Source organism: Archocentrus centrarchus, chromosome 7 (genome assembly GCF_007364275.1).
Source record: "Archocentrus centrarchus isolate MPI-CPG fArcCen1 chromosome 7, fArcCen1, whole genome shotgun sequence".
NCBI lineage: Eukaryota > Metazoa > Chordata > Actinopteri > Cichliformes > Cichlidae > Archocentrus > Archocentrus centrarchus.
In genome coordinates, this window is record NC_044352.1 from 13,496,010 (window position 1) to 13,520,297 (window position 24,288).

Here is a 24,288-nt window from a genome sequence, read left to right on the forward strand (position 1 = left end):
AGATAATAAATATTAGAATAAAAGAGGCTCTTTTATTTCCCATATGACAAAATGTCGGTGGCGTTTTCATCTGCGCGCCCCAGAAGTAAAGGGGAGGTGACACAGCAAACCATTCAAAAGGTAAAAAATCTTAAAGCGTCGCGACGTTTGTATTGAGAGATTCTAGCATGGGAGTATGTGATCCCCCTCCAGTGCAGAGAAAGTAGCCTGTGGTGAATATCAAAGAAATGGCAACTGGTATTGTAACGTTACAGTCAATTGAAGGTGCGAACCGAACAAAGCCATCGCGGAGAGCCAGACGAGCGATTGGCTTGATCGTAGCTGGATCTCTGCTTTCTCGTGATGCTGCTCATCATTCTCGCAGATATTTCCTGGCGAATGGGAATATTTTAATGTGCGAAATGGAAATAAGCTTTAGATTTTGTCGCAAGATTATTTCCAATAATTTTAAAGCAACAGCTCTGCCTGCTGTTATTAATTAGGCTATAGGTTTGAAGACAGGTGCTATATGTGTCCCGTGGCACCGCTTTTATCCTTGATTGAACCGCTTAGCGCAAAAGTAAAAACGTAAAGCCCATTCTTGAAACACAGATAGTGAAAAGCGGTTTCTTTTTTTGGCTCAATTATAAAAAGAAGGGAAAAAAAAAGTGACCCAGAAAAAGATCTTCAAGGGCTGGATAAAGTTCTGAGAATCCAGGACAGCAGCGTCTTAATGGAGTATAGTTAATAATTTACCGTTTACAGTTTTGCGACTTCAGATACATTGGACTGAAGTTGTTTTATCTCCTAAAGATGCTGGATGAAAATCATCATTTAATACAGTGTATAATGGATTACCAAAGCAAGGGAAAGACAGCTGAATGCACACAGTAAGTGTCTTCTTTTTTTCCCCTCCTTGACCTTTATCCGCTAAATCTTAAAGTACGGAGCAATTAAGACTGTGCTATATTTATTCATTTTTTTTTTTGCCAGGTATCAGCAGATCCTGCACAGAAATCTTGTTTACTTGGCCACAATAGCTGATTCAAATCAGAACATGCAGTCATTACTACCTGCGGTAAGTCTGGTGCGTGATTTAAGGAACATCAACTATCAAATATTGTATAAGTCTACACTGCACCCACAGGAAAGATAGAAAATAGATGCATATAATTGTAGTATGAAAATGAAGTGCACAGGATTATTCATTTATGACTGTCACTAAAATTAAATATTGCATCTTTACATTTTTTAGCCTCCCACTTCCAATATGTCTCTGGTTCCTGGAGGGATGGGCCAGAGTGGGGGGCATGCTCAAAGCAACCTCAATGACAATATGGGACCAGCACTGCCACCAACATCAATGATGCAGAGCCAAATGAGCAATGGTGAGAGTTAATTGCAAATGTGCATTTAACAGATAAGCACCGATTCATTTATTTCAGCCCAAAGATCTGGTGTGCAAAGATCCCGCCCCATTATGTTGTCTGTACAGTGTCTTGCTTGCTCGTCTGATTCTGACTTAGTTGCATGTTTGTCTGCAGGCACAATAACATGTCTTGTCTGCCACAGTGCGCCCCCCCCCCCCCCCCCTTTACAGCTTCATTGCCTTCAAATATTTGTGCTTTTAAGTTCAGCCAATGAGTCAGATTGTTTTGCAGTTATAGCAATATTTTCCTTCTTCTGTTAAAAAAAAAAAAAAAATTTATACACATCCTTAACATTCATCACTCTATGCTTGTTCAACCATGCATGTTTCCTGTAAAGATGAACTGAATGTGGGGCCATGGCTAACATGATATGGCACCACATGGGAATGTGTGCTGGCTGCTCTGACTGTGCGTGTGTGTTGTCAGGCCCCAACCATGCCCCCATACAGCAGCAGTCTGGTCAGGTGCAGTCGGCTATTCCCTCCACATCCCTCAGCCTGCCAGCCAGCAGCTATGGCAGCTCGGTCCCTGGGTACAGCCACGCTGCGCCCTCCTCCCAGGGTAGCATGATCCAGGGCCCTGGGCCTGGTTATGCGTCTTCTTCCTCTTCTTCCTCCACGTCCTCATCCTCTTCTTCCTCCTCCCGCAGCAACCTCAACATGCATTCCAACCAAGGTGAGCCAGGTATCGTAACGGCCAATCATCAGGAATTGGTCTCTAAACTATCATGATTTGCTAATTAGGAATTAATCTCTCAAGATGCTTTATTTTTTTTCTTGTTTGTTTATGCGATGATGCAAGATTTAGCATTTAGAGGATGGGAATGATGACAATAATTTTTTCAAGTTTTCAGGGTGAAATACTGTACACGGTAAAACAGTTGGACAATGACCTACGAAGCACTGCACCTTCAATCTTGCTTGCGTGCATATCTTCAGATTCCTGTGTAACAATCAAAATAATGAAACACATTCAGTTCATCAGAGAGATGTCCTGCCTCCTCCCTTCTTCCGTTCGCTTCAGCTTTACCTTCTCCTAATTTGTGAGATGCAACCCTTCTTTCCCTGGATGTCCATGTGTATTTATCGTACCTCTGTCTATGCACTGACTTCACTGGCTTTGTTTTTACATTTAAAGCAGCATCTTGAAAGCATTTCTTTAAAGATATTTTTTTAAGAGACCCCTGACTGCTGTGTGCTATGGATCCCTTTTGGCTTTTCCCCTGTGTTCTGATTGCCTTGGACCTCCTTCTACATTTGTTTGTTTGTGTAACTATACACATTTCTGCCAGGCTCAGATCTGGGAATTCTGTTTATGCTCTATAATACTCATATATAGATAAAATTTATCTCTATATAATAATGTACAAGATCTCCTCCCCCAATAATCCCACCTCCTCCTCAGTCTCCATGATGCACCAACAATCTGCTACACCACACTACTCCTCAGCCCAGGCTGGGGGCCAGCACTATCAGGGACAACAGGCCATGGGCATGGTGGGTCAGGGCAGTCAAGGAAACAGCATGATGTCTCAGAGGCCTATGGGATCCTACCGCTCTTCCCAGCAAGGTAAGTGGTGAGACGTCTTCACGCTGCTTTGGCTTGGCTGTTGTTTCAGTGAGTTTATTTGAGCTGATTTGAGTGCTTACAGTGGTGTGTGTGTGGGTGTGGGGGTGTGTGTACACCTGACTGGCCAGTAGGTCTTCAGGTTTTCCAAGTGTGGCTTTGGTTATGAGTATCTAAGTTTTGAGACTGTTATGAAGGTATGTATTTGCTGCAAAAGCTCCTGATACGTATTGACATTATGATGTTCAAAGATTATAAAACGAAAGCGATATTAGACATCTGCAATTGTGCATGCTGTAGTTGCCTTCCTGTAACTTTAAGAAGTAGACTGGAGATGTATTACTTGTGTCACATTAGGTTCCTGTCTCTGTAAATCACCTAACTTGTGATGTCAGTGGGTGCCTAATAATAGCTCCTGTCTGTCTCTTTATTTCTTTCAAAGGTTGCAGGCTTTGAAGGCATGTAGTAACTTAGATTTAGAAAAAGGATGGGATACTAATTCCAGGGGAACAGGCCATCTGCAGCAGTACACTATTATCCTTGCACTACTGTGTGAAGTACTTCCAGATCGATTTATGTTATGGGAATATTATATCCATGGTTGAGCAGGATGAATCACCCATCAGACTTTGGTTGTGTATCTGTTGCAAAGGATATTTTAATGATCTAAGGGTAATTTGGTCATATCTGAAAATATAATATACATGTACAGTTGTGGTCAGAAGTTTGCATACACTCATCATGGACATGATTGTCATGGTAATTTTGGTGATTTCTTTGAACTGGTCTTTATTCAGGGTGGAATGATTGCACAGCATAGATCTTTAATGACTTTAAAAAACAAGCATTGGGTGCACAAGTTTGAATTTATTTTAGATTTTTATTGTAATCCACACAGGGTCAAAATTATATATACAGGCTTAAATATAAACATATGTGAGCTTAAAGCTTTTCAGTAAGTGGTGCTTGGGACTATTCTCATTCGTGATCATGATCAACTACAACTGGTAGCTTCTCTTTGTCAGCATAAAAAGGATTTTTATGCTGACAAAGCACTCATTAGATTGACCAGTGCTTGGAACAATTGAAAAGTCCAAGGAACTCAGTGAAGAACTAAGAATCTCTTAGGGACATTTCCAAAAATGTGCAGATTCCAAGCTCATCAAACAACTGTATGCAAGTACAAGTTTTTCAGATATGTCACTACTTTAAGAACTACTTTAACTGTAAGAAGACCCAAACTGTCACCCTCAGATAAGAGGAAATTGGTTAGGATGTTCAGGAACAAGCAAGGAACCACCAAGGGTCAAACCTCAAGCCTAAACTGGAAACTGCTGGAAGAACAGTGTCAATTCAATTCAATTCGATTTTATTTATATAGCGCTAAATCACAACAAACAGTCACCTCAAGGCGCTTTATATTGTAGACCCTACAATAATTAAGAGAAAACCCACCAGTCAATCCGACCCCCTATGAGCAAGCATTTTGCAAAAGTGGTAAGGAAAAACAACATTTTAACAGGAAGAAACCTCCGGCTATGAGCTATTTGGCCACAATGACAAGCGGTATGTTTGGAGGATGAGGCTTTCATCCTCTGGGGCTGTTCTGCTGCCAGCAGTACTGGTACCATACCTGTCAAGTTTTGTATTTAAAAATACGGGAAATTTTCCGCTGCTGAAAATAGAGGTCACTATATGACGTCATCACCTAATTTGCATAATTGTTAATTTGGATGTACTGTAGTTGCAATCGAGGCTACAGGAGCAGAAAAACATCTTTGGAGAGACAAAAAAGTGAAGAAAAAAAAAACACCATAACTATGTTTAGAACTACAGATAAACTTTATGAAATAACTTAATAACTTTAATGCTTTGCCTAGACCCACATTACATAGATCAATTTTGTCCCATATTGTTTAATGTTAGAATATCAAATTTAGTGAAAACACTGTGGGGTGAGACTGCTAGCTACATTCAACCCTCCTCCTTTATCTGGACCACTGTTGCCAACTTGTGTAAGAAAACTCGCCGTCGCCTGTCTCAAAGTTTGATAAAGGCCGAAGCGAGGACCGAGGATGAGAGCGGAGGGAGCGGGTGGGCAGGCTCGGTGTTTAAGTGAGGTTCAGAGGTTGGAGGGTGGAGACAAAGTGAGGTCTGAGCGATGTCAAAGCGTACGAAGGGCTGCCTTCAAATTCTTCAACTTCACCTCACATCACAACAGCTAGAAAGTTGCAACTTGGACTCAAAGAAATCATTAAAAGTCCAAAATTACCATGACTATGATTCCCATGAGTGGGTGTAAACTTCTGACCAAAACTGTATCCTTTTCATTGATTTGCAGTGTTTGCAGAAAATAATATGAAAGTGCTTTCTGTGATTCTGTTCTTATTTGGATGGAATCTCTGGGTTTGATGTAGTTTGAAAAGGAGATTAGTCTATGTTGACTCCTTGTTCCAGTTTTCAGACAGTTTTTGTTCTTTTGGCTTGTTTTAGGTTTGTTAGATACAGTTCAGAGAAAAAAAATGGAGGGAGTGGAATCTGGAGTTTCTGCACACCACCACCAAGCACATCATATCTTCCCTAATAACTGGACTTCTGTACTCTACATTTTATCTTCAAAAATCACACATGATGTAATTTTAATGGAACGTAATTGTTTCACTTTAATTAGCATTTCTAAAATCCGAGTTGGCTCACAAAATATTTTTTCATATTATTTTTATTTAACATTATAATTCCAACCCATGTTTAAATAAAGTACTGTAGAATGATGTGTACAGTACTTTATTTAAACATAAGATACAAATATTATAATTTTCATATTAATGAATTTTATTTAAAGCTATTTGTAGTTTTCCTGGCTACAGCCACTTAGTGTCCAACTCAGGGGCCAGTTGGTTTGACCAGCTCTTTAACCAATCGTGGTGTCACCTGTCTTGCAGGATCTGCACAGCAGTACATGGGACAAGACGAGTTCTACGGAGAGCAGTATGGACACACTCAGAGCTCCAGCGAGCCCATAAACCAGCAGTATTACCCTGATGGTAATCATGCACATCCATAAACTTCATACACACAGCTTTCAAACACACAATCCCCACTGTAGGTCATTCCATTTCCTTTTAGCACTGTCCCACAGGCCTGAGCCAGATTTATTGCTGAAGCTCTTCCTCACAGCTTTTCACTGTGGGACACAAAAGTAATGAAAAAAAAATTGAAAACTCCTGACATTGGTCTATTTTCTGCCACTGTGTCTGTGTCCATACTGTCCCCTTTGGTGTGCCGAAATTTCAGATTTCAGAGAGTGATATAGCAGCGTGTAGGGTGTTTTTTTATTTTTTTTAATACTTTGTGCAATACCTTGAAGCGAAAAGGCTTGCAAAATGCTGTTTGTGTGTAATTTTGTCGATGCACGTGTATTATGAATGTTTCAGCTGCAATTTGCAAATAATAACTTCTCTTCTGTTTGTCAGTGGATTTTGCCTTAGCAGAAGAGTTTTTGCATGTGTTGAATCATGTTCTCTACAGGTCATGGGGAGTATTCATATCAACAGTCTTCATATGGTGAACAAGGGTATGACAGATCATTTGATGAGTCCTCACAACATTACTATGAAGGAGGTAATAATAATTCCTTAATTGAAACTTGTTTCTATATTTTATTGTCCAGTGAAATAAATAACTATAGTAAGGTGTGCCTGATGTGTCTGCCTCCAGGTAACTCTCAGTACAGTCAACAGCAGGCGCAGTATCAGCAGAGCTCTGGCCAGCAGCAAGCCTTCAGTCAGCAGCAGTACTCCTCTCAACAAGGCTACAGTGGACAGCCCCAAGGATATGGTGAGAGTAACTCATACAGTCATTTCTGTGCATCCAGGCAAACTTAAATGTGCACATTAAACACCTGAACACGTACGCTAAATTGCGCTACAGGTCCTGTCCAGGGAGGATCGTCCCAGTATTCCCAGTATCAGCAGAGTCAAAGCCAACAGTACGGATCATACCGTGCTTCACAGGGAGGCCCTGGAGCGCAGACACAGAGGCCGTTCTCCTATGAACAGGTACATGAGAAATGGTCATTAAATATTTCTATAAATGAAATGTGTGAATATATTATCTAATTAATGCTAATTTTAGACATTTTTATTATTTAATTTAATTTAATTTAGGAGACAATACATATGTTGGTTATTATTTATTTATTTTACTTAAAGGTCAAGTGTCTGTTTCATGTAGGCATTTATCATGCTCGCATCTATTTGGGCACAAAAGAAGGGTAATTAAAAAAAAAACAGGAGCCTAGCTCGACTCCCTTTGCCTCAAAGAAGTGTAATTGAATTTGACCGTGATCTAAAACACTGTTTCCTGTTTCCTTGTATAACTGCACAAAGCAACAGGAAATCTGATTCACGTAGGAGCAGTGAAGGAAACAAAGATGTTGTAGTGTGCGTCCATTTTAGTGCTAAGAGAAACACATAAAAGCATCACATTGGGTTTGGATTTATTTTAGATTTTCTCTAATCCACACAGGGTCAAACGTATGCATACACCCCCCACTAATATTTGGTTAAATGTCCCTGAGTGATTTGCTCCTCAGCCAGATGCTTTTGGTAGTCATCAACAAGTTTCTGGCATAATTCTAGCTTGATATTTGACCACTCTTCTTGGCAGAAAAAGCCATGACATTCGTGTCCATGATGAGAGTATTTAAACTTCTGAGCACAACTGTCACAACAATTTAAAAAAAAAAAAAATCCAATTAATATATATTTTTTTTAATATTTCAGGGTCAGTATGGAAATTATCAGCAATGAGGCACCACAATGTTTTACTGCTGGAAGAAAAATGTGCGATGAAACATTCAGCGGTGATGTACTGGGCTCAGCTATGGATTAGAAGATCTGGCTGCAGCAGATTTATTATCCTCTCATTAATCATCAGTCTAGCTAAAATAATTAATCCAGTCAAATGTGATGCTTCCCTCCTCTGTCTTAATTTCCACAGGGTTGCAGCTGGTTTTGGTGCTTGCAGAATCAAGGCAGTTAATGCAACCGTATTTTAACAAGCTACTAAGAAAGTGGCAGTAGCGTTGTCAGATGCACCTCAGCAACCTGCACAAATTAACTTGTCCTCTATCCCCTACCTTTATTGTTCTAAGAGTCTTTGATGTTATTTTATTTTTGGTGCACAGAGCAGGACTTTGGTTTGTGAAACTGTGGGGCTATAAAAAGCAAATTAGCCATGAAGAGAATATTTCATGATATTTGATTAAAACACTGTAAGCTTGCTCCAATTCCTGGTAGAGACACTGTTATAGCTCATGATAAGGTGCATTTATTAAGCGAAAGTGAAAATGTTGGTCCTTAAACCTGACTTGATCATGGGCTTTGTCTGTGTTAGTCAAACTGTGATGTGTTGGTGTGTGGTATAACATTATGTGTTTTCACTCTTCATATGTCTTGCTGAGGTGATGGACAGACAGATAGTTGACAGGTGAAAACTTAAAAACGTGTATCATTCTCCATGATAATCCTACATCGTGGTAGTATTTTTGACACTATATTTTGAGTGGCATTGCTCTGCGCAGGCATATAGTTTTTGTGCAGAGGTAAGGAGTGTTGCACTCTAATGCCATTCAGTAATGATTTTTACATTAAATTGCATTGCCACTTTGTCTGCACTTTATTTTGCAGTGACAGTGTGTGTATTGTCTGATATTTTGTATTGTAGTGCGATTCAGGCTGTTGTTAAGAAATGATACTCAAAAAGCCAAAGTAACACGGGAACAGTAACATGTCCTGCACCTCTTATCTACTTCAATAAGTGCAATACACTCAACTCTGTCAGTCATGTGGAAGTTGGCTCTTACGGTGAACTTTACGTGATTATATGTAGTTTTTTTTTTTTTTTTTTGACATACAGCTGTAGTAAAGACAGAGATCATTTGTCTCAAGTTATTAAATGTTATGTTGCAGGAATCAACTAGAATGTGATAGACTATTTAAGAATATTACTTTATTTATGTGACTTAGAGGCAGATATGTGAAGGCTTTTATGACAAACATAAAGCTTACTACTTTAGTATTTTTTTCTTTGAAAAATTTTTAAGTCATTAATTGTATTAGACGAGAGAATTAATGTTAAAAAAATATTACAAGTATTGCAGTGGTATAATTTTTGTACATGCTGTACAAGAATTTACCTTTTTTATATTTATTTTCTAGCTATCTACCTATCGGCATGTTATTTCTTAATTTATCTATTTAAAAGAAACAAGAAAATAAAAAAAAAAAAAAATTTATTTCTGTGGTTGTGAGGGTCCAACTTTGCAGTATCCTGTTGTAACTCATCTTGTTGTAACTCAACTTACCTCAGAGGGGAAGAATAAAACAAGAATTGTGGTCATTCTGCAGGGGTTATCAAGAATGGGAGATACCTGGCTGTCAAACAGCTAAATAACTATGTACCACTCAACACTGACAATCACAGGCCTCTCTAAACTGTAATGAATTGGTATCAGTGTCTCATTTTACTGTGAACCAAACATGTGTGGCAAGTCTTTGTCCAGTTCTATGTAGTGTCATCACTCATGGGTGGTATGCCTTGTTTGTGTGTGTCGTGTGAGTGTGTGTGTGTGTTTGCGCATATGTTAGAGAAGGAGAGAGTCAAGTTTGATGTGCATAATCCAAATATGAATGTTATCAACTTTAACTATCTATTGTAAGATTGCATTGCCTGATCTTTTCTGCTGTCTTTTGTTACTATTTGCTATAAAACAAAAATAAACGGACATTCACCTTTTGTGTGTCTGGATTCTGTGTATTTGTCATAAAGTCAGTTGTCATCTGTGCACTGGTCAGAGATCCTTTTATATTTCCAAATTTCATATACACTCAGTGGCCACTTCATTAGGTACACCGGTTCAGGTGCTCATTAACTGCAACTGTCTAATCAGCCAATCACATGGCAATAATGCAATGCATTTAGGCATGTAGACATGTTCAAGATAACCTGCTCAAGATCAAACTGAGGATCAGAATAGGGAAGAAAGGCGATTTAAGTGACTTTAAACATGAAATGAATATTGGTTCCAGATGGGCTGTTCTGTGTATTTCAGAAACTGCTGACCTACTAAGATTTTCCCACATAACCATCTCAAGGGTTAGCAGAAAATGCTCTGAAAAGGAGAAAATATCCAGTGGCCTTGTTGATGTTAGAGGAGAATGGGCAGACTGCTTCAAGCTGACAGGAAGGCAACAATAACTCAACCACTTGTAACAATCAAGGTAGGCAGAAGAACATCTCTGAATGGATAGTGCATCAAACCTTGAAGCAGACAGGGTTGGTTTCTTGAACATGACAATGAGTTCACTGTACTCAAATGGCTCCCTCAGTCATCAGATCTCAGTCCAACAGAGCACCTTTGGGATGTGGTGGAATGAGAGATTTGTGCAGCTGACAAATCTGCAGCAACTGTGTGATGCTTTGATGTCAATATAGACCAAAATATCTGCGGCGTGTTTCCAGTATCTTGTTAAATTTATTCCATGAAGAATGAAGGCAATTCTCAGGGCAAAAGGGGGTTCAACCTGATACTGGTAACATGTACCTAATAAAGTGTCCAGTGAGTGTACCTTTTAACATGGTTAGGTCACTGAGCAAATTGGAATTTAAAAAGCACTGTAGATCTTGTTTTACAGGGTATAAATTTTTCAGAGGTTTGAGTTGAAAATATATGAATTATTTTCTTTTTTTCTGAAACATACATTCCAGCACAGCAGGTGGCGGTAGAGGACCACAAAGCAACGGCTTTGAGTTTGACAGTTGCTCTAGCTGTCTCTTTACGGCTTCCGTAGTTGTATTGGTAGTGGTTCCTAAACGTGTGATGGATAGTTGCGGTCTTATCAAAAATGCCAAATAATTATTTAAAAGGGAAATACGTTTATATTTATTTTTTGAATGGACATTTACATTTATAGAAACCCTTACTCATTTCCCGACAGCATCCTGCTTTTTCTCTCTGGCGGCGATGCGTGTTAAGGCAAACTTTCAAGGTGACGTTAGCTACTTAAAACTGTAGTGCATTTTTGTTGAACGGCATAATGTTGGCAGCGTTGTCGAGAGTTAAAATCTCTCGCTTGCCTTCCTCTGAAATATTTGTAAGATATATTTTTGAACAAGAGGTCGAAAGGGGCCAGCTGCGGTTACTCGCACTCAGTTCTGCGACCTGGAGACGGAAAGTCGGTGGTGTCAGAGATGCCAGCACCTCAAGTACACTTTACGCCAAAGTCCGAGGAAACGCAAAGAAGAAGGAGATGTCTGAAAAAAAACTGGTACGTATTTGAGCTAGCGTTAAGTAAAAGCGCATTTTACGTGGTTTATATTTCTCAACACATTTGCAGGTTCACAAAACAAAAACACACCGCATATTCATGTCACACATGTTGTGCAGACTGTTAGAGTTACTTGAAGTCTGCTGTCAAATTAATTCTTAATGCGGCCCACAGACCCGTCACTTTGTAGACCACCGCCGTGTGAAGCTGGTGGCTGGTTCGGGTGGTAAAGGGGTGTGCAGCTTTCTCAGTGAGCCCAGGAAAGAGTGGGGTGGACCGGATGGAGGAAATGGAGGTGATGGAGGAAGTATCATTATCAAGGGTATGTTTGGTATCTGTTTGGTTACAGGAATGTGTACATTAGAGCTGCATCTATCGATTATTTTAGCAGTCGAGTATTCTAGCGATTCCATCGACTAATCAGATAAGAAATACTTTTGTCTTTTGTCCATTAAGAAAAAAACTTTTAAAATGAACTGCGCATTGGTTTCCATTTTAGAAATTGCAGTGTTTTTAATAATTTTAAGTGCATACGTTTTTTCAACAAACTAAACCCATCCAATGTATTTATGTGCCATATTAAAATATTTTTTAAAGAAAACATTTTCTTAAATAAAAAAATTCACAAGTACGGTAAACAGTACAACCTAAACTAAAACATAAAATAAAATTGCCTTCACTCTGTCTTCTTGGAAGGTGTGCTAGTGAATAAGTCAGTATGTGTGTCTGTAAGCCTTTAAAGGAGCATGAAAGCGAGCATGTCAGCATTCTCAGAACTGCATTTCCTTCTGCAGAAAACAGATGTTCTGTATGTGCTCAAAATTTTATTAATAATTAATATTAATAATAATTCAGTGTCCAACCCAGCAGCCCCAGGCCAGTGGCTCAGAATTTTACTGGCACATGTACATTTTTACTGACCTACGGTGAGAAAGGTTTAAAAAAAAAAAAAAAAATTTAAATATGAATATTTTATTTAAATTTTCTAAATCTATAATCTGTTAATCTAAATCTGCAAAATAATGTTCCTAAAGCCTTGAAATAAATATGGTCTAGTACACCTCACACCCCCCGTTTAGACTCAGCCCTACAGACAGCCTTGAGTGAGCATCCTAATTTAAGCATCGTGTCAGACTCAGTTAACAATTCATCTGCATATTTTATTTTAACTTCTGTAGCTTTACTGTGGGATTTTAGCTATGTAAAATAAATGGTGATGGATGAGAGCGGCTACAGTGTTCGCTTTTCTTCACCTTAGAGCTTGTTTCCCAGTACAGGTTTCAGTGGTGATTACAGGAACAGACGCTGCTGTTTTGGATGATAGAAAAACATTTTCTTTCACTCCACGTGAGCTCAGCGTCTCGGTAATGGCTCCGTCAATTTCCTCTTCACTGTGTGTGTGTAGACAGACACCGCTGCTGTTGTTACCAGTCCTTTTGTTGTAACACTGGGGCCTACACAGCCTTAATGTTGTAATACCTTTTATTCACATGCGTGCTTTTATACGTTTCTGTTGCAGGTCTATTTTTAGTCACAAATGTGGGTGAAACGCTCCTCTTGTATCCTCTTGAAACATACCCTCACCAGCCAATTTATTAGGTACATTTTGCCAGTACCAGGTTGGTTTGCTTTCAGAACACTTGTTGTGAGCCTATGTGAATTGTAGCCTCAGTTTCCTCTTAAGGAGTGGAAGATAGTGATAGTAAGGTTGTCTTCCTATCATGCTGAGCCATTCTCCCCTGACTTCTGATAGCAACAAGGCATCTTCACCCAGAGTACTGCTGCTCACTGGATTTGATCTCTCTCTTTTTTTTTTTTTAAACCATTCTCTGTAAACCCGAGAGATGGTTGTGTGCGAAAATTCCAGTAGATCCGAATTTCTGAAATACTCAGATCAATCCACCAGCACCAGCAACCATTCAAAGCCAATTAATTCACCTTTCTTCCCCATTCTGATGCTCGTTTTAAACTTGAATAGGTCATCTTAACTATATCTATGTACCTTAATGGATTGAGTAATTTCCATGTGATTGACTGATTAGATGAGCAGTCGGTGTACCTAATGAAATGGTTGGTGTATGTATGTAGGTTGACCATTTTGTCAGGAATCTAATGTTTTGTTGAAGAAAATAGACATTAAAAATTAGTTATGTCAATACAGTCCATTCTTCATCATGCTTTCATAATTATTCCATGTTTGTCTGCTTTCAGCTGACCGGTTTGTCAAATCGTTAGCACAATTAGTTCCAGTTTACAAGGGAGAGGATGGGGAATCAGGGGGCAGCAAGAACTGTTATGGTCGGAACGGCAGCCCAACCTACATTCGTGTGAGTTCCAGCATTTGATCATATCTGTGGCATGAGTCTGGCCTGACCTAACCTTTCCTGTAATATATTTTTCCCCCATCTATAAAGGTACCATTAGGAACTGTAGTGAAGGAGCAGGGCAAAATCATAGTGGACATGACTGAGCATGGTCAGGAGTATCTGGCTGCATTTGGAGGGTCTGGAGGGAAGGGGAATCGATTCTTTCTGTCAAATGAAAATCGATCCCCAATGACAGCAACCCCTGGAATGACAGGCCAGGAGCGGGTCCTTCAATTGGAGCTACGCACCATGGCCCATGCCGGACTGGTGAGAAGACCCTATTTCTGAAGTTAAAATTGGCATGTGACTTTTCAGCAGTGCAGATATATTGAAGTGTTTGTATTCCCTTTATCCCATCAGGTTGGCTTTCCAAATGCTGGGAAATCATCACTGTTGAGAGCCATCACCAATGCAAGACCTGCTGTGGCTGCCTACCCTTTTACAACTCTCAATCCTCATGTAGGCATTGTCAAGTACAGGGATCATGAGCAAGTTGCAGGTAATTTATTTTAAGCAAGGATTCTGTTTATTTTTTAACAGTATAATACATTTTACTAGGCTCTCACTCTGTAAAACTTTAATATTTTTTGGTATTCGTTATACTACTTGTGTTGTGCTTTTACCTTTACATTATGCAGTTGCTGACATCCCAGGCATCATTCGAGGAGCCCATCTAAATCGAGGATTGGGAATCTCCTTCTTGCGCCACATAGAGCGCTGTCGTTTCCTTCTCTTTGTTCTGGACTTGTCGGCTCCAGAGCCCTGGACCCAGCTCCAACATCTGCGTTATGAACTGGACCAGTATGAACTTGGTCTGTCCCAGCGGCCTCAAGCTATCATAGCCAACAAAATGGACCTACCTGAGGCCCAGGAAAAGCTAGAAACACTTAAGAGCCACATTTCCCAGAGGGTCATCCCTGTGTCAGCACTCACAGGACAAAACACAGAGGAGCTCATACTCTATCTGAGAGAGTTGTACGATGGCTACCTCCAAGAAGGAGATAGTGGGGAAGGGAAACCCACTAGGTGGTAGGAAAAACTATGCTTGCTTAACAGAAAATGTGACAAATATTTATACTGGACAATGTAGAATGTATTTCAATTTCTCAATAAACAAATTAAACACAAGATTTTGATGTTTTATTAATGATGGATGACAAATACATATATATTTTGAATTGATAGTTTTAGTAAAGCTACTGGATTTGAAGGTGTGTGCAATTCCTTACTGAGCCAGCAGAGGGCATGATTATCACCTCTGAACCTGAGTGGTAGTTATGTAAAGTAAAGCTCCATACAGTCAAAGGAATGAGACCTGAGGGCTTGTAGAGTGCTTAGTTGAGTAACTGGCGAGCAGAATACTTAAACTGATTTTACCAGCTGGTAGAGAAGGAATACACTGTCACACCACAGGTGTGTGATGTTTTATCTGAGGCTGAAAAAAACAAGTGTCATTGTATAGAAAAGTTTTTAGGTTTTAACTGCATCTGTTGTAAAATACACACTCACTGCTGTGTATTTATGGATTAATTTGCCAGGATCTCAGATTATTTATTAAATAATGAAAGTAATGCATTTTTGCAGTTGATGTTTCAAAAAGGGAAGATATAGTTAAGTAAAAGAATACTTTTGATTTTGATATTGTGCTCAACAGTTGCTCTGTCTACTGATAAATGAGCAATAAAGAAGAATTAAAGGATATCAACTGGCAAAAGAGATATTAGTTGTGTAACATTCTTGTCAAAATCAGAAAGATAAAATACATAAAATGGTTGCTGATTGCAGATTGGTTGCTGGACGCAGCGTGTCTCATGTTGTTTTTAGTGTGATGTGCTAACTGGCCCTGCATGTCATCATCTGCCTCTGTGGAGGGATTAGCTGTCAGACTGGGAAAACAAGTAAAAGCATACTCAGCAATTTGTATAAAGGTGCAGTATGAATCCTTACACGAGCTACTCACCTCACTCCCCAGCATAAATTTGCGCTTCTGCTTGTGTCATCAGACATGTTATTTGAACACTGCTTCCCTCTCTTAGTGGCTAATTGAAGTCATGTATGGGCATTGTGTGCAAGTACAATGACATGATTTTTTTGCATTTTTGAAAGAACAAATGAATATTTATGATTATGGGAGTTGAGACATGCCATAATCGAGGGCTGCAAAACAAGCCCTGAACATCACCCATTGACCAGTATGGTTGACAGTAGGTGTTTATGCTCATACGCTGTTTTTGGTTTCCTCCAAATGTGGTATTATTTCTTCTTCACATGACTGCATGCACCTAACTCACCTAGCTGAAAACTTGGAATATCTCGGCATAGTGTACAGTGTATTGTTAAAACAAATTGCGGAAACTGAACAAGCGGAGGACAAAAGAAGTCGTTAAAAAGGGCTCTGCAGAAGATGTATCTGAAAGTCATGTCCTTAATAAGGAAAAATCCAGTGAAGACCTGACACATGACCTAAGAGATGCATCTGGCCCTTCGGCTGATCCATCTGCTGTTCATTGAAACCTCCTCAGAAATGGTCTCAGTGGAAGGGTGGCTGTCAAGAAGCCATTTTTAACGAAGAGAAACACTGAGAAAAGGATGAGGTGTGCCAAATTACACAACAGCTGAACTGATAATAAGTGGCAGCTGGTCTTATGGAACGGTCTGATCAATTGTGTTCTTGTTTGTGTCTTGCACAAGCATGAACACTCCCATACAACTACACCCCTGAGAGCACTGGCCCATACCAGCACCTTTTGTCAACCTACAGTCTAAACAACAAAACAAAAACTCGTTTTATAAGCTTATCGTGTCAGAAAGGGAATGCCAGCAAATTACAGCGTGTCAGTAATCACAACACATTCTTGAAAAACCTTTATTTTAACAAGACAGTGCTGCATGAGTCACAAGCTTAACCACCTCTGATGGACTCACAGAAAGCAACTGACAAACTTGAAATGTAATATGTAACCATATGAAAAGCTAAAATAGTGCCTTAGAAACTGCTGAGAACCAAATCTTAAGGTAAAATGAAAGTAAAAAGCATTTTCCTGTTGTTACTGTAGATATGATCAGATATCCGTAGTGAAAGTAGCATATCAAGATTTTTTTTTTCTCCATTACCCAGTGTTCTTTATAAACACTGTAAGATGAAGTTATTATGCTGAAGACACTATATATTCTACCAGGTTTCATTTATACTTCAGAACTAGTGACTTTACCATGAAATATAATACTCATTTAACCCTTTCTCCCACAATACAGTAATTTTGGTGGAAAGAAAATGAGTCTTCTCCCTACATAATCTTTTTAGGCAGCAAAATCTAGCTTTATTGGTCTATATTTGCTGGGTTTAATAGTTTTTGCTATTACCTTATTTAGCTGAATCTATAGAGAATCTAGATCATGTCCCATTCAAGCCTTGAAAGTTAGAATGGGTTGTTTCAATTGCAACAGAAGTCTCTGTATAACATTGAATATAAAAAGAGCTCATATTGCTTTATCCCAGGCTTAGATTGTCCCTGCAGATGTTTCATTCCCATGTTTGTTTCCAGTGACTGGAAAACAGCACAATATCATGACAGGACAATTCCTAACACCTGCCTCTTTTAATCTGAGATTTACTGAATAATAATAAATACAATAATTATTATAATAATCTCTACCATGCACATCATTTCCTCAACTCAAGGCTCATGCCATTGAGCCTTCCCTTTGGGACTCTGAGATGAATGAGTTGGCTTCTGATCCTTCTCGTACTGCTTCATTTATCAGCTGAGGATAAAAAAAAATAAGAAAATTAAACCATGGCAGCATTTCATGGTTGAAATTATTATCATTATTTTTTAAATTATTTTAATTAGTAGCCATTTGTCATCCAAGTCCATCATTATATACCAGGAGCTTATGCTGAACTTTTCCACTTGTCAGTTAATCTTGTGAAAAGAACAAAATCAAAAGTCTCGACTATTTTCTGTTTTAATTTCCAAGCTTATCTATGTTCTTCAAATTAGTTATTATAATTATATGTATTTTGTAGCACTTACTGGACTCATTGTGACAGTTTTAACTTGTGCTGTTTCTTGCATCTGGTTCTGGTTCTGCATCACAGTGGCCACCTTGACAAGAGTATTTTTTTTATTATTATTACTATATGATATTCCTTGTGTCTGATTCTCTTACTGATTCTCAGCACCTGCCTTGAAAATGGTGTTTTACATTTTTACAACAGAAAATGTCACAATTATGGTTGCATAATTTCAGTAATTAAAACATATGTGATAAGAGTGAAGTAAAAATGAAAATATCCAGTTAATCTTTCCAGTTTTCTGCAGTTATTTTAAACACTTAAAAAAAGGATTTAATAGGCTTTCATACATAAAAAAAAAATAACTTGATAAATGTGAGACAACATTCACAAATATCTGTGTGTCTGTTCATATGTGTGTTGTATTAACTTGTATTAACATACAGTAACAAGCAAGTACATGTAGTTTTATGATAAAGCTATTTACTGGGCAGTCTTTTCCTGGATTGTCAGTGTTAAATGTCTTCAGTTGTTGTCCAGGACAATAATAATCTGGGATTTCCACAGTCTCTTTTTTGCAGGACAACAGAAGAGCCAAAAGGAGCAAATCTGAAGCATAAAAAACATACACAGAAATACATAACATATTATGGTAGGGAAAGCCTTTAAGACCTGTTAGTTTAATTTGACAAAAAAAAAACAAACAAAAAAAACCTTCTAAACCTGTGTGAAACTATGATTTTTCTTTTTAAAAATGTCCAAGCATAATTGGATAATTTCACTACACATCGTGAAGGTAAAATATACTCTAGAATGTACTACTAAACAAATGAGTACAACAGCACAATATCTAACACATCTAAATAATTTAATCATTGTATAAAAAGAACATTATGGAAAAGTTAAAAATGAACTTTGGATATGTGTGGTATTAGTTACGCTAAAATAAGATATAAAACAGAGAGCTGGTGACTGCCTGCATTGTAAAACGGCCCTCACAGCTGGCCACAAGTAGAAAAGTCCAAATTTATCATCTTGTCAACATCTGCCTGCAGTCTCTCTCTCACATCCAGCGTTCACACTGCTCCACTTCAGTCTGCTCTTCACCTCCTCAGCTCCGCTCCTCAGGCCTGTACCCATCTGATTAGGCTGCTCTGCTCTGATGTTGTGCCAAACAGTGATTTCTGATGTTTCTGTGTGGGGTTTTTAATATGTAATGTCTTTGCTTATATTGGTAAATTGACTGTAGTCAACAGGATTTGTGAAGGGCTTATATATAAAATGCACAAGTGAGTTGTTACGCAAGTATCTTTATGACTCTTTGTTATTGTATCGACATTATAATCAATTCAGTACTTTTTGGCCACTTAAAATATCTTTATAGAACTGTAATGTTATATTTGTTGCAATTTTTGCTGCCCTCTTGGCCAGATTGCTCTGAAAAAATACATTTCTAATGTGAATAACAGTGTTTACCCTGATAAATAAAGAATATATAAAAGTCACTTTACCAAAAAAGTGACTGCAGCTTCTACCTTGTGACAGGAATGTTGTTTATTCAAAATAATTGATATCATTCATGAGAAATATGTTTGTTTTTTTTTTAAGTTTCAAACATATTTCTGAATATGTTTGACATATGTTTCATAGATTGTAGGCCAAAAAAGTAATTTACAACACTTTAAATACAGCCAATCATTTTTTTGATAAATATTGGAAATCACTTTTTGGCTTGACACCAGAGTTCATTCCTTATTTGCTCTGATTGGTTCTCCACACTTTGGACTCTGCTTAGTTCAGCTGTGGTTTCTGTACTAGGACTATGTATTAGGGCCTTGGCCCCTGTGGGACACGGTTGTGGAGGGCAGGAGTTACCCCTGCCTATCGCTCCCCGCTGCTACCCACTGATTGTTACTCCCGCCCCTGGGATGTGGGTGCCTGGGGGTCCTGGGGTGCGTGGCTGGATGTCTTGGTGTGGCTTCTGGCCCGCTCCCTTGGCAGCTGTGGCCTGGGGGTGGCTCGGGCGTCTTTTGCGTAGGGGGGGCTCTGCTGGGTGTCGGGCGATTCCTGAGCGCCTGGGGCCTCGGGGCTGCATTCTCGGCTAGTGCTGTGGGGGCCAGCCTGCCGGGGGTGGGCTACTCATTGCCTCTGGCTCTGAGGGCTCTTGCCCGTTGACCGTGGGGGCTCCGTCTGGGGTCTTCTTCCTCTGGGGTGTGCGCACGGTTGCCATTGAGATGTGTGGCCTCAAGTCTTCTGAGCTCCTGGTGGGCCGTGGACGGCCCGGGTCCCCTGGGTCTTTCCCTGCCTGCCTCTGGAGCCCGGGGGGGTGGTTGCAGCTTCTTGCCCTCATTATAGAGTATGTTCCATGACAGAGGAACACACATACATTACTACAAACTACAGTAAGAGTGTGTGTATGTGTTTATATGTATGTGTATGTATAAATATATGAATGTGTATGTATGTGTAGCTTTTATCTTCTATTTTTTTTTCTGTCTCCCCCGCCCTTTTTTTTTTTTTCTCTATCTCTTTTTCTTTCCCTGCCTGTCAGATCTTCAGATCTGGCAAGAATAAATAAAATAAAAATACAATTAACAAGAATAGCCTATAGAAAACTTACAGAGCACTTCTTGTAAAAGCAAATACGTTTCAGATTGCGAAAACTGCCAGACATGACAGGTTAAAAAAAAAGAAGTATGTATTAGAACACAGACATGCATCTTAATTTATCATGTTACTGTTTTTATCTTCATTATATCAGTGTGTATAGTGAGATGGCAAATACAGCTCTTCATAATCACCAACCAAATGAATAATAACTACATTAACACATTGTTCCTTTTTTGCAAGCTACATATTCATTATGTAAGACAAAGGAATCAATTACAGGCACTATTAATGTCAGTTTGATGAACACTTTTTTACATGTAGCGCAACATATTCCAGTGACCTCAAACAACAACTAACACGTAACACAGCTGTACTCTCGCTGTTCATTTTGAGATCAGCTACTACACATATATAATCTGTAAGAATTTGAGTGTTAAAATTATAATTCCTCAAAGCTATGTACATGTTAATCATGGTACCCTAAGCAGTTTATATAGTAAGTTTGATCCAGACTGATTAATGCGTCTAGGAGGATTTACAGTAGGGAACATACACTATACATAACTACGATCATTAGGGTAAGATGTTTCCTACCTGCAATGAGCCGCATGCTTAACAAAAGAATCCCCACTGCTCCCGCTCCTAATGTGACACTAGATTTCCTCAAGTGACAATTAGGGGTTTTTGGGTCCACACAGCTACACACAGTAACTGACAGGCTGTGGACAGCTGTATTCCCTTGTTTGTCAGAAACTTCCAGCAACAACTTGTGGTTTTCAGAATAAACTGTTTGCTCTTTAACCAGGTTGACTGAATAACCTGTGGGTCCAAAACGAATTCACATTCAGTTGTATTGCTGAGATTTATTTAATATCAGTGACATTATTTTTGTGAGTTATATGAGTTTGAGTTGAACTGCCATCTTACCTACGACAGGGTCAACCTTCCACTTGCCCGCAACATCTCCGAGGAGCTTGAAAGTGAAAGGGCCACCGTAGGGCTCATCATCTGAATCTAATGCTGTGATGTTGGCAAATGAGTGGTCATCAGATTGGCACATTTCAATTATGCTTAGGACTAGGGATGGAGCGTGATCATTCTCATCTCTGACATGAATGCTAAGGGTTGCAGTGCTTGTCATCTTTGGAATGCCTGGTGACAAAAAAGTGGTACAACTTTTTAGAAATGTGATGAGGAAATGTGGATGAATACTGTTCCAAATATGTAAATACTCATCTAATTCATACCATCATCAACAGCACATATTGTGACTACATAAATGTTGTCTTTAACAAATTCTGACTCTCGGTCCAAGACCTTTGATGTGGTTACGTTTCCAGTGTCAGGGTCCACTGTAATCCAACCAGCTGGATCGTGTCCTATCGTGTATCTGAAAAATATGTGTTGTGTCAGACATTTTCAAATCGTCTGCCTATGTAATAATGTAGAATGTTTTTGTCTTGCAAGACGGGCATGTAGTAGTACTGTATATTCAAGACTTACTTAAATGTGTTTGTAGTAGTAACATCAGGATCTTTAGCTGTGAATGTCTCCAGATATTTACCCACCCCAAAGTTCTCAGTCACCACAACTTCTTTTGAAGGCTTGTCAAAGACCGGCGGCTCATTGACATCCTCCACAGTAACAATCACTTGATGGCTGGATGCACCTGTTGCCAGTTCTGTTTCAGTCACACCGCTAACAGTGGTCCTAGTAGCAGTGGAACCAGATTTGGTAACTACTTTCCAAAGACCGGTGGTGCTGCGTCTTTCCACTTTGCATGAATAATAAGGAATCTCATTCTCTACAGTGATAGTTATGTTCTTCATTTTAGCATCTTCATAGTTTAGTGGCTGTAAAAAGACACAATGTTGTTTGGAAAATGCTCATTTGTGTTGTAGTTATTTTAAAAAAAAATGTGACAGTTTAAATATTTTCGCCACACAGACTGCGGTTTTAAAGACTTGAATTGGAAGGTTTAGTTTGCTTTAGTCATGATCACAAAAATACCTTTTCCACATACACTAGTCCCTCGTTTGTCTCAGGATCGGTAGTTATTCTGAAGTTGTTGTCTGTATCTCCTTGGATTGTATATTTGGCTCTCCAGGCTGGGGTTCCTCTGGTGTCTTCGTCATTAACTTGTATACGTGAAACAAGAACATTAATCTGTCCTTCTTTCACTTTTTCTGGGCCCTAGGGTCAAAATAAAAGAGACTGTTGGATTATGGAAATGGCTACAATTGAGTTACTTAAGGTGACTGAAATAAGTAATTGCCCACTATTTGTTGTGTGATCACAGGAAGGTGATTATTTCCATCTTCTATATTGATTGTGATGGTGCAGGAGCTGGAGAGCGTTTTTTTTCCATTGTCTTTGGCCTCCACTATAATGGTGTATTTCTGTGCTGTCTGATGGGAAAAGAAAACATTGCACACTTTAAATATAAATTCATGTCAAACATATTGGATTTGGTTGCATTATTAACATTTGAGGAGCTTTATGCTCAAATGTTAAAATGTTAAGTTTTTATTTGAGAGTTTTGCCATGAAGCAATAATTTCTCTCACCTCATGGTCCAGACATCCTTTAAAAGAAATTGTTCCAATTCCTTGCTCATGGATCTGTTCTAAGTAGAACTCGAGATCTTTAGGTGTAGGTGTGACTGAAATTATTTTTAGGGAACATTTGTTATTTTTCTCACTTCTGTCTTTATCTGTTGCTTCAATGGTAACCACAGCAGTGCCTGTCAGTATCAGAATGAAAATAATGATTATGTTTAGTTTCACTGTCACAAAATTATAATTTCATCACAGGAGTATTATAAATGTAAATAACACAAGTGAGAAAGTTACCCTGTAATGTTGACTCTTTTATGCTGATATTGTACTTTTCAAGTTTAAATATTGGAGGGTTGTTGTTTGAATCCACAATCTGTATATGAATCCCGAGCTGCGTGTCTATTTCATGATTTTGTCTGTCAAGTGCCTGAAACGTCAGCTGTAATGCAAAAGCAAGAACCGTGAACTAATCAACCTCACCACCATGCTTTACACACACCTTTAGGTTTCCAGAAGATATATTTTTTCTTTTTTAATATTTCATCTCACCTTAAGAGTAGAATATTCTTCACTGTCCACGGGACGGAGGACGGTTATCTCACCTGTATATTCATTGATTTCCAACACATTTTTGGGTTCCAAATCAACACCTTGACCATGTATCTTAAAAAGGACGAGGTCCTTCTCGATGTCAATCTGTATCGAACATAAGACACAGCAGCAGTAAATTTAGGATTTATCCTTCTGCATTTAGTAATGTGTTATCCTTAACGCATTCACTCACTTTGCCCAGTGGATATGGGAAAGGTCCCTGATAGCCTTCATCAATAGTAAAGGAGTCAATGATCCAGTTTCTTTTTTGACGCAGCAAAAGTTGTGAAGATGGTCTGTGGACTCCCGAACACTGCAAAATATCACACTGGAAAATGTTGTATTAAACGTTGGCTGTATTATCAGGAGTACTATTATAAAGTTAGTTAAAGAGTTTTAATCAGTTAGTTCAGTTAAATTAATAAATGATAATAGTCTTATGTTGTTAGTGCTATTTACAATGAAAGCTCATTTAAAAACAGTCACTCATGTTGAAATCTAAGGCAGAAGTAAGAAAATAATAAGCACTATTTTAAATACTTTTACCTTACCAGAATCAAAAGAAGAATCAGGTACATTTTCTTCATATTATATCCTAATGATGGCTTGTTTTGAAGTGCGTTGCAGACTCCTTCTTGAATGTACTTGAGTGGAAATTCCGGTGCATGCCAATGTGGGCTTTTGCAGATAGATAACTGAGTGGGAGGGTTTGTATTGATGAATCAGGTCTTTATGTCCAATGTCATTTCTGGGTCCAAATGCTCCTAAATCAACAGCAATGGCAGAACCAGCGACTATTCACTATTACAGAAGATTGTAACATACCATATCAACTGCAGCC

At 38.8% G+C, this 24,288-nt stretch overlaps 3 protein-coding genes across 5 annotated transcripts; 2 read left to right on the forward strand and 1 right to left on the reverse strand.

Moving 5' to 3' along the window:
• Positions 1-42: 42 nt before the first annotated feature.
• Positions 43-9,698, forward strand: LOC115783819 (calcium-responsive transactivator). Of its 3 annotated transcripts, XM_030734826.1 has the most exons (11): positions 43-120; positions 793-869; positions 973-1,057; positions 1,235-1,367; positions 1,836-2,084; positions 2,814-2,978; positions 5,918-6,019; positions 6,504-6,596; positions 6,693-6,812; positions 6,906-7,033; positions 7,760-9,698. In XM_030734826.1, the coding sequence occupies exons 1-11, from the start codon at positions 52-54 to the stop codon at positions 7,784-7,786; spliced, it is 1,248 nt and encodes a 415-aa protein (XP_030590686.1). In that variant the 5' UTR covers positions 43-51; the 3' UTR covers positions 7,787-9,698. The 3 variants fall into 3 exon arrangements, with proteins under 3 accessions (XP_030590686.1, XP_030590687.1, XP_030590688.1); XM_030734827.1 differs by lacking the exon at positions 5,918-6,019; XM_030734828.1 differs by lacking the exon at positions 1,836-2,084.
• A 1,101-nt stretch (positions 9,699-10,799) lies between these two features.
• mtg2 (mitochondrial ribosome-associated GTPase 2) lies at positions 10,800-14,799 on the forward strand. The gene is made up of 6 exons (XM_030733973.1): positions 10,800-11,305; positions 11,480-11,627; positions 13,517-13,632; positions 13,720-13,938; positions 14,032-14,170; positions 14,310-14,799. The coding sequence occupies exons 1-6, from the start codon at positions 11,075-11,077 to the stop codon at positions 14,702-14,704; spliced, it is 1,248 nt and encodes a 415-aa protein (XP_030589833.1). The 5' UTR covers positions 10,800-11,074; the 3' UTR covers positions 14,705-14,799.
• Positions 14,800-17,355: 2,556 nt separating this feature from the next.
• Positions 17,356-24,078, reverse strand: LOC115783655 (cadherin-like protein 26). The gene is made up of 14 exons (XM_030734579.1): positions 23,999-24,078; positions 23,641-23,775; positions 23,406-23,552; positions 23,151-23,295; positions 22,866-23,041; positions 22,579-22,707; positions 22,310-22,492; positions 21,803-22,152; positions 21,547-21,689; positions 21,227-21,451; positions 20,894-21,118; positions 18,177-18,298; positions 17,709-17,780; positions 17,356-17,436 (listed from the first exon to the last, which is right to left on the reverse strand). Exons 1-14 carry the CDS (start codon positions 24,032-24,034, stop codon positions 17,356-17,358), a joined length of 2,169 nt encoding a protein of 722 aa, XP_030590439.1. The 5' UTR covers positions 24,035-24,078.
• Positions 24,079-24,288: the final 210 nt, after the last annotated feature.